General features: G+C 36.0%; 1 protein-coding gene across 4 annotated transcripts in view; it reads left to right on the plus strand.

Annotated features, from left to right (window-relative positions):
* Positions 1-15080, plus strand: part of UTRN (utrophin) — a 490808-nt gene that overhangs the window by 423115 nt on the left and 52613 nt on the right. For all 4 annotated transcript variants that reach the window (XM_060283969.2, XM_060283970.2, XM_060283971.2 and 1 more), the window contains 3 exons: positions 2664-2865; positions 8919-9004; positions 13448-13605. In XM_060283969.2, the coding sequence (XP_060139952.1) occupies positions 2664-2865; positions 8919-9004; positions 13448-13605 (446 nt within the window). The remainder of the gene's footprint in view (positions 1-2663; positions 2866-8918; positions 9005-13447; positions 13606-15080) is intronic.

The following is a 15080-nucleotide window of genomic DNA, read 5'->3' on the forward strand; positions in this document are numbered from 1 at the left end:
GGCCACTGTCATTTATTAAGCACTTCTCTTTGTCAAGTACTGTGAAGAATGAATTTGAATTTTACTCCTGCCCTCTGGAAGTTTATAATTGAAAATAGTGTACAGTGCCAAGAAATGAGGTAAAAATGACAATGAAAATTCCAGATGGTTCTTTTTTTTTTTTTTCTGACACCATCTCGAACTCATGTGAAGCGTACACAGGTTACTTTTGTAATTAGCTGAAATTTTACCAGTGATGTATTTGACATCTAGAGGAAACGGACTGATCTTTTGTCCAGACGTGTGTGTTCTATATTTGTGTCTTTCTCTCTTTTAAAAAAAATGACCTCTCTGTTGAGTTGTTTTAAAAATAATTTTAATCTGCATAATTTTAAAGCAGTTCTTTTCCATTGTAGATAATTTGGGGAAAAAAATCATTTTATGGTATTTAAGCAGCTAGAGTAGACACATTTCATAAATGTCTTTAAAAAATTCAAAATTAGGGCTTCCCTGGTGGCACAGTGGTTAAGAATCTGCCTGCCAATGCAAGGGACACAGGTTCAAGCCCTGGTCCGGGAATATCCCACATGCCACGGAGCAACTAAGCCCGTGCACCACAACTACTGAGCCTGCGCTCTAGAGCCCGCGAGCCACAACTACTGAGCCTGCGTGCCACAACTACTGAAGCGCACACGACTAGAGCCCATGCTCCTCAACAAGAGAAGCCACTGCAATGAGAAGCCCGCGCACTGCAACTAGAGAAAGCCCGCACACAACAAAGACCCAATGCAGCCAAAAATAAATAAATAAATTTATTTTTTTAAAAAATTCAAAATTAGTGGTTATTCAATGGTTAAAAATAGAAAAATACAAAGGAAACTGTTTGTTCATTTTACTTAACTGTCAAAATATGTCATGCTTTTGAGGGAACATTTGTGTATCATGCAAAGGGAAAGTAGTTGTTTATATATAAAAAATGTTTTCCCAAGTTTATTTTTTTAACGTTAAAAAGTTAAGTATGAAGATGGGGAAGAATTTTATAAAGCAGTAATTTCCATGAGCAGACCTAAAGTTCATGTGGTTCTGTAATTTTCCAAACCTACGTGTTTAGATTTAGAAGAGTCATCTCCACACTCAGTAAATGTATAGATACATGGCAGTTTGATAATCTAGTATGTTTTCCTGTTTTCAGTTAGCTAATGAATGACTCAAAGTTGATTGAAGGGAAAGATTATGTATTGTTCTTCTCTTTGTCTAACCTCTTCCTCCTGGCCTTCGAGGGCGCCCCCTAGGCCAGCATGGCCTGCCCCCTGAGCTCGGTGTGTCTATCTCACGGTAGCTATGTGCCACCCATGTGTGACCACACACCATCCACACTGCCATCATCGGTTCCCAGAGCTGCCCAGACTTCCTTGAATTCTTGTCTTTTTTCGAGCAGTTCTCTCTTCCTGGAATTCTTTCCTTGCTTTATATGGATCTCTCTTGTATATTAGCTTTTTTTTTTTTGTGGTACGCGGGCCTCTCGCTGCTGTGGCCTCTCCGGTTGCGGAGCACAGGCTCCGGACGCGCAGGCTCAGCGGCCATGGCTCACAGGCCCAGCCGCTCCACGGCATGTGGGATCTTCCCGGACTGGGGCACGAACCCATGTCCCCTGCATCAGCAGGTGGACTCTCAACCACTGCGCCACCAGGGAAGCCCTATCTTAGCTATTTTTTAAGGTCCATTTCAAATCCCACCTTTCCAGGGAGCTTTTTCTAGGCTGCTTCCACTCCCCTAGTGGTAATAGCTCTCATAGAAACTTACGTCTTCTTCTTTTAGGGCATTTCCACCCCTTTTAGTGAAGTTATCAGTGTGCTTATCCTCCTTCTCAGACTGGCCATCTTCGAGAGCAGGGCTCCACTTTATCCTTATGTGCCCACCCTATGCCCATTGTAGAGGTTCTGTCCATGAAGGGCAAGGAATGGGAGCAAATACATGAAGAGCCGTGGACGGGTGGACCTGTACTGTGAACCTCCTCTAATCCTACCTAGCTACAAGTTGCCTATGTGCCAAAGGATCATGGGAAGCAACCCAGGTTAGAGCCAGATTTTGAGGGCCTTACAGATCAGGCTTGATTCAGTAGGTGGCGGAGAACTATTATTTTTCTCCAAACCTGTTTTATTAACAGAATATCTTCAGTGAACTTTGTATCTCATGATGTGCATGTGGAGAAACTGTTTAAGAATGATGAGTTACACAGTGATATAAAGGATGAATGAGAGGTGAGCTGGCTGTTCTCAAAAGTGAGGAGAAAAAGCAGTGTCGTATTTTAGCTGTTCTACCGTTAGGATTAGACTTAGAGATTTATGCTTTCCTACATTTAAAAGTACAAAGAAGCTGAAGAGAGGAAAGCCACAAAAGTAAAGGTGGAAAAATTTACATTCCAAAGAGTGAAAAGCGAGGTCATATTGAAAAGTGGCAGAGTTTAGATTCAAAAGCATAAACATAAGAGATGTGGATAAAAGAAGAGTTTAGAGATGTAAGAATGGAAATGCTGTTTATTTCTTTAAAAATTGAAATTAGCTAAAAAGGATAGATTCTTAAATTGAAGAATCAAGCTAAAAACTCAAGACTGGCAGTGGTTTTGTTTCAGTGTTGTTCTATAATGTAATGACTGTGCATATTCCTTTTTCTCACCTGATTAGTGGATCTCTTAGAGTTGAATACAACAAATGAAGTTTTCAAACAGCACAAGCTGAACCAAAACGATCAGCTTCTTAGTGTTCCAGATGTCATCAACTGTCTGACAACAATTTATGATGGCCTTGAACAAATGCATAAAAATCTGGTCAACGTTCCTCTCTGTGTGGATATGTGTCTCAACTGGCTACTCAATGTATATGATACGTAAGTGCATTTTTTCCCATTAAAATACAGTCATTGGGTGAAATATGTTGATAGTGCAAAATGTCTACATTTTTTAAGTGAATTTTTAAGAAAATACTTTCTTTCAAAGTCCTTTTCCCAGTGGAAATATTTATGTTAATTGTTGAAAAGGAACGACTTTCCAAAAATTGAGCTCTTAACCAACAATAGAACAAAAAAGAGTGTCCATCTATGATTTTTAAGATTTTGCTTCAGTTTATAAAGGCTGTCAAATTTGTAGCCTTTTTAGTCACCATGCTAGGGGAAACCTAATGGAAAGAAGTCCGATTTCCTTCCTCCATAATGTTTTATAGTATTTCTTTTTTCAAAAGACAAAATTTTGTAGTTATTGTTATGAACTTTAAAATTTGTTGGCTCATAATAATCCACTCTGCATTTCTTGTATGACAGCTTAAGAGCAATTTGGCAATTAAAAGGATTTAATTTCTCTTTTGGTATTAGCTTTTTTTATTGCAGTGGTGGTTATGTGTATATATGGTGTTTTAAATAATTTATACTGTAGGACACTGCAATATCTGTAATTTAATTAGATGCTCACTGTTACATAAAGAGCACTCCCAGCTTTCAGCATAACTCATTTGCCATTAATTTGGCTTTTTGAAATGTGACAATGCGTTTGTAAAATAATCAATTCTAGAAAGACCTGCTGTGGGCTGATATTTCTGAAACATTAAGAATTATTCATTCTTCTGGTAGGGGGTTAAAGTATGCAAAGATGAAATAAGAAAATTAGAACTCTAAATTTTATTTTCTGTTAATTAGCTGTATGAAAATTTGTGCTTATCAGTTTTTTATTTGATTTAAAGAGAAAGAAGATAGATGATAGTTCATAAATGCACGTATGGTTTAGCAGCTGATTGATTCTGTATAAGAAGTAAATGATAGATGCAAGAACTTTCAAGAGCTTTCAGTTAATTAAAATTTAATTTATTCTTTTGATTAGAAAAATCTTTTATCTTTTAATACTGACAAATATCATAACAATGTCTTTTTTAAAAATAATCAAATAGCCATTGTGTGCTTGAGGCTCTTAATAAACTCACTGAAGAACAGATAGCATGAATCTCTGTTACCATGATGAATGTGGGCTTTACTACCTCCCTGTGTGATATCTCTCAGTACATTTCATTTTAACGCAAATTTTTATACTCCTAGGGTAAAATATGACTGTTAACATTAATTCACTGTTAAGTTGATCTTCAATTTTTTAAACCTCTAAGAGACATTTTCTATAGTAAATTCACTAAAATAACTAGTCAATTAGGTGTTTTAACTACAAAGCCTATAACTTAATTTTATGTCCCAGGAAGAATGCTAAAGTCATGGGATACTTAGTCAAGGACTTCATTAAGCTCTATGGAGCATGGTAGAGCCAGAGGTGTGTATTTTGAGACATGTTTTAGGGAAGAACTGGAGAAGATGTTAAATCACCCTGCTTCGGCATTATCTGTGGCTCTAACACTCTACTTGGGCTGCCTTAACAAAGTATCACAGACTAGTTGACTTAAACAACAGAAATTTATTTCTCATAGTCCTGGAGACTGGAAGTCCAAAGTCAAGATGTCAGCAGGGTTGGTTTCTTCTGAGGCCTCTCTCCTTGGCTTATAGATGGCTGTCCTCTCCCTGTGTTCCCACATGGTCTTTCTTCTGTGTGTGTCTGTGTCCTAATGTTCTATAAGAACACCAGTCATATTGGATTAGTCGCCACCCTCATGACTTCATTTCAACTTAATTACCTATTTAAAGACTTTCTCCACATATAGTTGCATCCTGAGGTACTGGGAGTTAGGACTTCAACACATGAATTTTAGGTGGATGTAACTCAGCCCATAATGCATATATATGCTGTTTTCACTGGACAGCCCAAAGGGGATAGTGCCACTTAGTTGGGAAGGAAGCAGTATGTGAAACATCGTAAGTCATATTCTAGGGAGTTAAATGTTGGCATATTTTCACTTTCTACCGTCAAATGTGAACACATGAGAAACCCAACACAGAGATATTGTTTCTTATTTTTAGGAAGACAGTATCTTGAAATTTTCGTTTTCAAAGGACAAAAAGCTTTTAGGATTTATCTCCCTTCCATGCCAAAGAAATATAGCAAAGACCATGCTAGGTTAGAACAGTGTCCATTCAGTCGAGTTTTCCACCTTGGAGAGGAATATCATGAATTAACCTAAGGAAAAAGTATAGTTACTCATATGATGGTAGTCTCAGATGGCCAGAGTTGATTACCTAAATTTCTCTAGCAACTAAGACTTATTCCTTTATCCAAACAAGAGTTATTAACTGTTTTCAAGTCATTAGTTTCCTTTGAGAATCTGATGGAATTTTGATCTACTCCATCCAATGCACCAGGACGTTATGGACCCCTAAGAAGTCTCTGAACCTTGGAAATGGTACCATGATCTAACCCATCCATTCATTCAGTTAATCTGACATTCATCTATTAACCATATATTTTTTACTGCGTTGCTTTGTGCAGTATTTTTTACTACACTGCTTTGGTTGCAGCCAGACCTGGTATTTTCAGCCCTTGAAATATATTCAGCCAGCTCTTGAAATAATGAGTGATGCACACACAAGAGATCCTAGAATTCTAGAAGCAGAAGGACTTTGAGGATCTTCCATTCTGCCCTCCTCGTTTTACTGATTGAGAAACTGACCAAGTGAGATAAGACAGTTTATCCATAGCCACCTACTGCATATTAGTAGTAGATATGGAACTATATTCAGCTTTTTTGATAATCACTTGATTATTCCTACCATACTGCCATATCTAAGAAAGATAGTACTTTATAAATTATATTGTTTACTGTTTCTTTCAGCTTTTAACATGTACCCAACTCCTAATATTCTGAATTGTCTGAAAAAAGAGTCTATTTTCTTCTGTTGTAGAGGACAAGAATCCAAATTTTTGGTTCTGGTTTGCTTTAAAACTGGACAGCTGCTTAACTTTTGGCATCTCAATTTCTCATCTGAAAAATTGAGATAAAAATATCTGCTCTGCTTCACGTACACAAGTGATTGTGAAGGGCAAATGAACTAATATATATATAGAAAGGACTTTATAAACTATAAAGATAAAACTGATTCCATTTATGAGTTCACAACCTCTCTCAGTCTTCATCTTCCTGGGCTAAAAAGTCTTAATTCCACAATCTTCCTTCTAAATTTAGTGGAAATTAAATTTGTTTAAATCAAGATTTAAATCAGTAGTCTGGATTTCTTGGTTTAAATATTTTTGTCCCTGTAGAGAATATTAACCTCATTTGATGCAGTGTTAAGTCATTCTTCCCACTATTCCAAGGCGGATATAATTTTATTTATAAGGTACCTATCTTTCTGGTTGAATTAATTTCAGGAGTTACTTATGAAAACTATCAGGGAATCAAATACTTAAATATTGTGTTATGTCACTCACAGTAAATTTCATTGACTCCCTGTTACCTTTCAAATTCTGATATCTTATTTAACGTCAAAGCCCTCTATCCTCTGGCTCCATATAACCTGGACAACTTTATCAACCGTTTACTCTTGATGCAAGTTCTCGCTGTACCTGATGAATCCTGCCTCTGGTGCTCACATCCGCTTCCTCTGTCCCCTTGTCCGGGCTTTTCCTATGATAATCTACTTTCTCCTCGTCAGGACAGTCCAGCTGTGTCGTGCCTTCAGTGTCTGATTTTAGACTTACCTTCTCTATCAAATGTTGTGAGACTAATAACTACTCAGATGAACCACCAATCATTAATGACTAGTCAGCCACAATTATCTCGTTTATTTCCATGCATAAGATTGGTCTAATATTTTCTTATGATTCTCTAGTTGTTTCCTTGTCTCACCTCTCCAGCTAGTCATGGGTAGGAATCATGTCCTAACACTTTTCTCTTGGTCCTGTGGAACATAGAACAATGCTGGGATCACAGTAAGCCTTTATCATCGTTGGTGGTGCCCTGAATGGACGGTTGACATTTTCAGTAGTCTTCCTGATGATGTTCCCTTCTGGTGTTGTCACCAAAGACTGGAGATCAGCCTCCAAAACGTACCAGTTTGATCTTTTTTTCCCTTAAGGGATTACTTTGTCCTTAGCCACAGTCATGTACCAGTCTATTTGCACAGCCTTTTGTTATTTTCTTCAAGTCTATTGTCTGATTGTGTACAGAGAATAAAATTTCCTGATTTTTGGAGGGAAGAAAACAGACATAGTCTATTTTCATGTGATAATTAGGAAACACCTAAAAAATATGAAATAGAAACACACTTCATAGCATGGCTCAGTTTAAGGTTAATTTGGAACTAGTATTTCTATAATTGTGGGAAACTGAAATGGTTTCTGCTTATAATGGCTATATTTATTTTAAAATTTAAGTATTAGTTATTTTATAGGTCAATTCTGAATGTTGTACACATACATAGCAAGGGTTCAGTATGTTTGTTGGGTATGATTTAGTATAGATTATAAACTCCAGGCTATTGAGGGACTTTTTTTTTTTTTTTTTTGCGGTACGCGGGCCTCTCACTGTTGTGGCCTCTCCCGTTGCGGAGCACAGGCTCTGGACGCGCAGGCTCAGCGGCCATGGCTCACGGGCCCAGCCGCTCCGCGGCATGTGGGATCTTCCCGGACCGGGGCACGAACCCGCGTCCCCTGCATCGGCAGGCGGATTGTCAACCACTGCGCCACCAGGGAAGCCCTGAGGGACTATTTTGAAAATACATTTTACCAATCCCTAAGCATGTTTTCCTTTTTTATTTATTTCATACTTTATATGTCATTGTATGTTTACAGAAACTTGAGTATTTATAATTTGAGAATGAAAGATATCAATTAGTAGTAATAGTAAAAATATCAACGAGCCAGACTTAAATACAGTTTGACAATAAGGATGCTTAAAATTAAAGTTACATGGTACAAATATTTATATGTTTTTAAATAGTATGAATTACTAAATTTTAAGTATTCATGTAATTATGTAAACATTTAGTTATAGGTTTTGAATGTGTTGTACTTGTGTGTATTGAAAACATATCATAAGAAAATTAACAGTAAAAACAAACTGAAAACTGATCCTGTTTATATGAAATAATAAAGATAGAAATCTTTATATCTTGACTTTTTTCTGGACTGTGTTATTTCATAGCAAGGATCATGGATTAATTTTTGTAGCTTCTGCATTTCCCTTTCCCCAGCCCCAGGATCTAGTACAGTGTGACATTTGGTAAACAACTCATCTATTCTTTGATAAAAGACAGAGTAAATATAACTCTATGCTTTTAAAGATAAAATTATTCTTCCAGTCAAATTATAAGTGAAATTGAAATGGTCTCTCATTGGCATAATATGAAGCTATTTTCTAGTGTTAATTAATTAATAAATTTTGTATTTAATTATAATTTGATACTTCCCCAAATAAATATCGCACACCTGTGCATTTAAGATCATTGAGTATTATAATTGCAGTAGTAATTTATAGAAACTGCATTGACAGAGATCAAAATCAATGAAGACGAGAAGTTTTTAAGTATTCAACAAGTTATAGCCCTCAACATATAGTTAATTTTCCAGTCAGTTTTCTTACATCTGTTTTTAGATGTATCATTATACCTTTCTTGCTGTATTGTCACATGCATATTATATATATCTCTAGCTATTAGTTTGAATCTTGCATTTATAATTATTAACAGATTTTAATTCATAGTGTTTATAAAAATGAAATATTTTAGCTTTATAATTAGCATTTTCATTTTACTTTCTTTTGTTCTTCCAAGTTCATATGTTGTACATAAAGTGACTTCAGGCTGTATATTCTTCCAGACTAAGTCAAATATACTATTAAAATATGTCATGAACTTACAGTATGGGTTTAACATTAATTAATAAAAGTGAAAAGAAAGTTGCATTTTTAAGATGCAATTTTTTTTCCATTTAGCCTCAAGGAAATAGATATTCAGAAATAATTAGCATACTGTATACAGTTTTAAATGCATCTAACACACTGAGATTCTTATAATTTCAGGGGTCGGACTGGAAAAATAAGAGTGCAGAGTCTGAAGATTGGGTTGATCTCTCTCTCCAAAGGTCTCTTAGAAGAAAAATACAGATGTATGTAAGACCTTTCTTATACCAATAATGTTTTTAGTAATAATAATGATAATAACAACTTATTAGAGACTTACTTTCTATGATTTGCTAGTAATAATAGCTCCTTTTTTTTTTTAACCTCGATCATACATGTACGAGGCTAGACAAAGGGTGTCAGTGCAAAGTGATGTGAATTTGTGTGAAATGGAAAGCTGATTATAGGATCAAGATGTGAGGTGCATTGATGGAGTAAGAACTGACTGCAGATTGTATCTCATTTAATTCATAATTGCCCCATAATGTAGGCATTGTGATTTCCATTTTCCAGCTGAAAAAAATAATTCTTGGGATAGGTTAGAAATCTCGTCAAGGCTGTAGAGACAGTGAATCGTGGGGCTAGAATTAGATCGTAGATATTTCTGACTCTAAAGCCCAAACCTTTTCTATTTCCGTATATTTCCAATGCTTAAGAAAATCAGCATGGACTAGAACTGTTATAGTCACAGTGAGACAAATAATTATATTTTATAGTATAAGAAAATAAAGTGATATATTTTTTAGTCTCGTTATATTTGTTCTTATTCACCAAATAAATCAGTGGTGACCTTTTAGCTGTCAGTTAATGAAGGGCATCTTGACATTTGGAAAGGGACAGGTTCGGGAGCCAGGGAGACCTGCCTTCGAATCTCAGCTCTACCACTTAGTGGCTGCTGGAAGACTCTGGGCAGGTTACACGATTCCACTAAATACCGACAGCTAAGAGGTAGTAATAAGATTCCCATTTCACATTCCAGGGAGCTGAAATTTAGTGAATTTTCTTCAACGAAGAATGAAGCTACTAATTCTTGCTTTGAAAGCAACTAGAGATCATATGTGAAAAATACCTAGAGATAGCAGTTGTTGAATAAATGGTAGCAATTGCTGCTATGTCTCCAAACTCTTAATTACTGTAAATTTTTTTTTTATCTTTTTTTTTTTTTTTTTTTGCGATACGCGGGCCCCTCACTGCTGTGGCCTCTCTCCCTGCGGAGCACCGGCTCCGGACGCGCAGGCTCAGCAGCCATGGCTCACGGGCCAAGCCGCTCGGCAGCACGTGGGATCCTCCCGCACCGGGGCACGAACCCGCGTCCCCTGCATCCGCAGGCGGACTCCCAACCACTGCGCCACCAGGGAAGCCCCACTGTAAATTTTTTTGATTTAATTTTATCCATAAAATGTGAGTAAATTGATCCTGCCATGCATAGCCTCATATGATTCTGTACAGATATATCCATACCTTCGAGGGAGAGGGAGAGGGATATTTCATGAATAGAGAGATACCAAAACCAGGAAAATATTTGATCCCAGGTCCTATAAATTTTAGGTTCTTCATCTTCTGTGAACATACATACATTTTAAAATACTTTTATTTTCTGGGATGACTGTGAAGCAATTTGTTTTTGAATTCCAGGGCTAGATCGTGGCGGCTTGTTTTTTTTAGATAGTTTGACAAGAATGTCAGCGAAAATGAAACGAAAAGCTGATTGTAGGATCAGAAGGCGAGGTGCCTTGATGGAGTCAGAACCTAGTAAGCCATATGCAGAAAAAAGCTTTGCACAGGCTTCTGCCTGGTGGCACTTTATCTAGAATTTAAATTGTCTTCAGCATTATAATTGTCAAAAGATACAATTTTCAAAGCAAAAAAGTTATTTCTATAATGAGTGGGAAAGAAAAATGTTAATGAAAACATCAGTGTTTCAAATTAGAAAAGGACTTTAAAAAAAATCAACTGTGATTTGGGGTTTTCATGTGTTCCTAAAAGAATTTAGGGTTCTCTGAAAGTAACAATTATGTTACGCTGCTCAGCTTACTCTGAAAAGAGTGCAAATCCAGCCTCAAAGTTTATCATGAATCTTATTAAAATGCAAGGGTGATCTGTTTTTCTAGATCAACGATGCCTCCTGCCTGTGTTTTTCAAGCTGATTATTGGAGTAATCTGAGGCCAGAAGAAAGAGTTACAACATGATGGCTATAGTTTTAGAGCAAAAACCAAATTCTATGCAATATACAAAAAAATGTCTTTTATCTACACACATACCTTCACACGTATTTCTGAAGCATATAATTTTTCAAATGAAGAGGTATTTCAGCATACATGTACTCATACACTCGTACTACAGTGGACACTCTTTCTACAAATGTCGGGAAACAATACTCTGTATAATTCCACATTGAACTTTCAGATTATAGCAGGGGAAGCAGAAGCCCTGCAATGAAAATTTCTGATATTTAATTTAATCCATGAAGTATGCCATTTAGAACTTAATTAAATAAGAAATCTTTGGGTTGAAATCTTTAAATCTTTCCTCAGAGTACTGAGACTCTGGAAATATTCTGGGGTTTTGTTTTTCTTTTTACTTTGAGGTCCTTAGCAACTCTGATTCCAGTTTTGATTTCCCTAATGGTATCAGAACACTTCCTCATTATTACTTTCTTTGTCGGAATTAATATTCAAGACACTTTGCTCTCCAAACTCAATGGCAGAGGTGCTATTCTGGGTCAGTTGGTATCCAGCTGAACGCTGATTTTGCAATGGCTTGTCAGTGTCTTTACCCCGGTGACACCTTCTTTTCTCTTCGTGCCTTTTTGAGAATGTCCCTTGATTAGGTTCTAACAACACGCTGGCCTTCCTGCTGGTAACTCAGTGGCTTCCTTGCCTCATCAGCAACACATTTACAAAGATCCTTTTGAATGGCCTTTTGCATCTCTTCTGTGATTACTTATTGGAACTTGGGTTTTAGATTGGAACATTCCTCTGATCCATCCACACATCATGATACTCCTTTTCGTATCTGACTGTAACATCAACATGTGAACTTTCAGAAGAATTCAGAAATATGTCAGAATGTTAAGGAGTCTTTTCTCTTATGTTTCGTGTGTAGTTTTACGTAAATAGTGGCATAATAGTATAGCTATCTTCCTCAAAAGAGGAAAGCTGGGCATGCTTGATGTTGCTGAATATGTGCGCTTCTCTCTACAGATTATTATTATTCATATGCATCAACTTTGTATTGACTTAGGAGGCCTCTTCTCAGGAACGGGTTTACAATGAGAATCATAATAAGAATCCTGGATAAATACTTTCTGGCTATGATAGTCTTATTTTTGACAAATGAAAAGAAGCAAGTAGAACTCTAACCATCTTAGAGAACAGATGATAATAAAAATTAAATGTATTTTTATTGAATTTGCTTTCCCAATGTATGCTTATAATTAAAGTCATATTTCATTATAATTACTGTGTCAGTATCACTGAGCTTGGTTTAGTCGTTTGAAAGTTGACAGTGTTAGATCTAGCCTTATTTCCTTAAAAAAAAGGGAATGATACCTTTTGATCTGATATTCATTTATCAGGTATTGTTTGAAAATGGTTTTTAGGATCCAATAAATATTTACTCCCCATTCTTTTTTTCTTGGAAAACTTCACATGAAAACCATGTAGAATTTGTGTGATTTTGAATTTTTAGAACTTGGAAATTTCTTTCCAAAAAGTATTAGTTTCTATAATGAAGTGAATTGTTTTTACATGAAATTTCTCCCTACTCCAAAAGTAACTTATTTGAATATATTAGCTTTGTTGCTGGAAATATGGTAATAATTTTCATCTTCAAAATACTGCAAGTGATGAAAAGAAGATAAGCCAATTCTAGAAGGAAGAAAAGAGTTTTTATTTTACTGAATCAAAAAACTTTTAAAACATCTTTTTTTTAATGAATAGAAAAGCCTAAGAACTGTGTGAAAGTATGCATGAGTTTTCATTAAGTCCTTTACATTTGAATTAATGTATTTTATTACATGAAATGATGTAAAAAAATAATTTTTATCGCTAATAAGGAACGAGAGACTGATTGGGCCTAAAAAAATAACCCCTAAAATTAAAGACACCTCCTTATACTGTTTAATGTTTCTTATGCAAAATAGATTTGAGTATAGAAATCTTTAAAAGAAATTAAAATATATATATTCAATGAATATTGAATTTAGGAGTGAATACAAAAAATTGATAAACAAATCTTTTAAAATTTGCTACTTAAGATACATTCATTCCTTTAACAAGTCATAAAGAAAGCTTCTTTTTAGCTGTCTGTCTTTTTCAATCAGAAGGGAAACCTTATAGAGACCACTGAATGAACCCACATGCATACACTGGACCATTTAAAAAGGAAATTTGTATTTATTGGTCTGTTTATATGTATTTACATACTGCAGTAGATCGTTTTAGGAAACATGTAGTTAACCAGCTCCTGATTACAAATATGCAGAATGTTAAGGTTGTCGGAATTCAGGCGACAACTAATGTAATTCACGTCCCCATAAGTTTTTTTTTAAATCTACGTCGTTCATTCCACATAACCAAAGGTATATTTTACTTAAAATTCCAGAATAGGCAGATGGAGGTTAACCTCTTGCCTCTCCTCCTTGTAGATCTCTTTCAGGAAGTGGCTGGGCCCACAGAAATGTGTGACCAGAGACAGCTTGGCCTGTTACTTCATGATGCCATCCAGATCCCTCGGCAACTGGGGGAAGTAGCAGCTTTTGGGGGCAGTAATATTGAACCCAGTGTTCGCAGCTGCTTCCAACAGGTAAACGTTCATGAAGGATCACTGGTGTATAGAATGTGTGGGGAATGGTATTGAGGATATTCTGAGAAATGGAACAGGGGACTTGGGCTGGAACCAGGTGGTGGAAGACGCTGGTACCATCCCAGTAAGTTTATTTTATTTCTTAAGGCACATTTGATTCAAGGAACAGCAGCCACCTCAAGGAGACTTACTGTTCCTCAAGGGTTAAAACCTCAAATCTTTAATATGTGCCATTAGATTGCTATGATTTGGCCCTACTTTTGCCGCAGCCTCATCTTGTACCACTGGTCCCCTTGAGCTTTCCAGCCGTGCTGTTCCTTCATTCCGGCCCTAGTGCCTTTGGACATGTGCCCTCTGTTTAGAATGTTCTTTCTTACCCTCCACCCACAAACTCCCTTGACATTGCTAATCCTTATTCATTCTTTAGATCTTCCCTTAAATCTCACATCCGCTGAAAATCCTTCACTGACTCCTTCAGATGAGGTTATGTGTCCCTACTATATTCACCTGAATCTCCTCTGCCTTCTTATCATGCTCATTAAAATTGATAATAAAAACATACTGAATTATATAATTACTTGTTTAGTGGTTTTTTTCTTTTATATAAACCTAAGCTCCATGAACAAGGGCTGTTTCTTTCTTTTTACTGTTGTATCCCTATGTACAGTGCCTTGGACATCATAGCTACTTAATGGATGTTTGCTAAATAAATGAATAAAAATGCCCTGACCTCCCTGTAGGCAAGATTTTTTTAAAATGTAAGTTAAAGATGTTATTGAAATTGTACTCTTTTCTTTGAGAACATATGTACAAAAGGAGAATGATGTACACAAGTTTTATACTGATCTAAGTTAGTGATATTAAACTGGAAAAGCACGTTAGTCTCTTTTTTGATGCTTACCGTATAGAAAAGCATTTTAGAAATGCTTCTACCGATGTTATAAGTATGCATAAAGTACAAGCCTACAGATATTTTGCCAAGGCATGTCTAGTGATTTATCATTGCTGAGGAGAAAAATGCTCACACACACCATCTCTTTAAGAAGAATTGATGTTATGGTTTATTACATTTTATAATGGCCCTTTTTCTTGTTTTAGAGATACAAAAAATACCAAGTGAAAATTCTAAATATGATTCTCATATGTTCTGGTTCATAGAATGACCTTGACAACAGCAGGAGAAGGACATTGGTATGAATTTAACTTTGCACAAGTGAAAATTACTTAGTATTAAGATTTAAAGAGAGACCAAGACATTTCATACAATTTATCGTTGATACATTTGGAAATCCTGCAAAGTATATTCATCGTAATGTGCTCCTGCTAGGATGTAACAGGACTGGAGCAGGACAAAGAGATAACAGTTTTTATTGGCATTTATAATGGCCTTCAAGTTTAGGAAGTTATCAGTGAGTCTTTTTTTTTTTTTTTTTAGTGAGTCTTTACTTTCTCAAATGTTTACTGTTTTAGATGAA

Source organism: Globicephala melas, chromosome 14 (genome assembly GCF_963455315.2).
Source record: "Globicephala melas chromosome 14, mGloMel1.2, whole genome shotgun sequence".
Lineage (NCBI taxonomy): Eukaryota > Metazoa > Chordata > Mammalia > Artiodactyla > Delphinidae > Globicephala > Globicephala melas.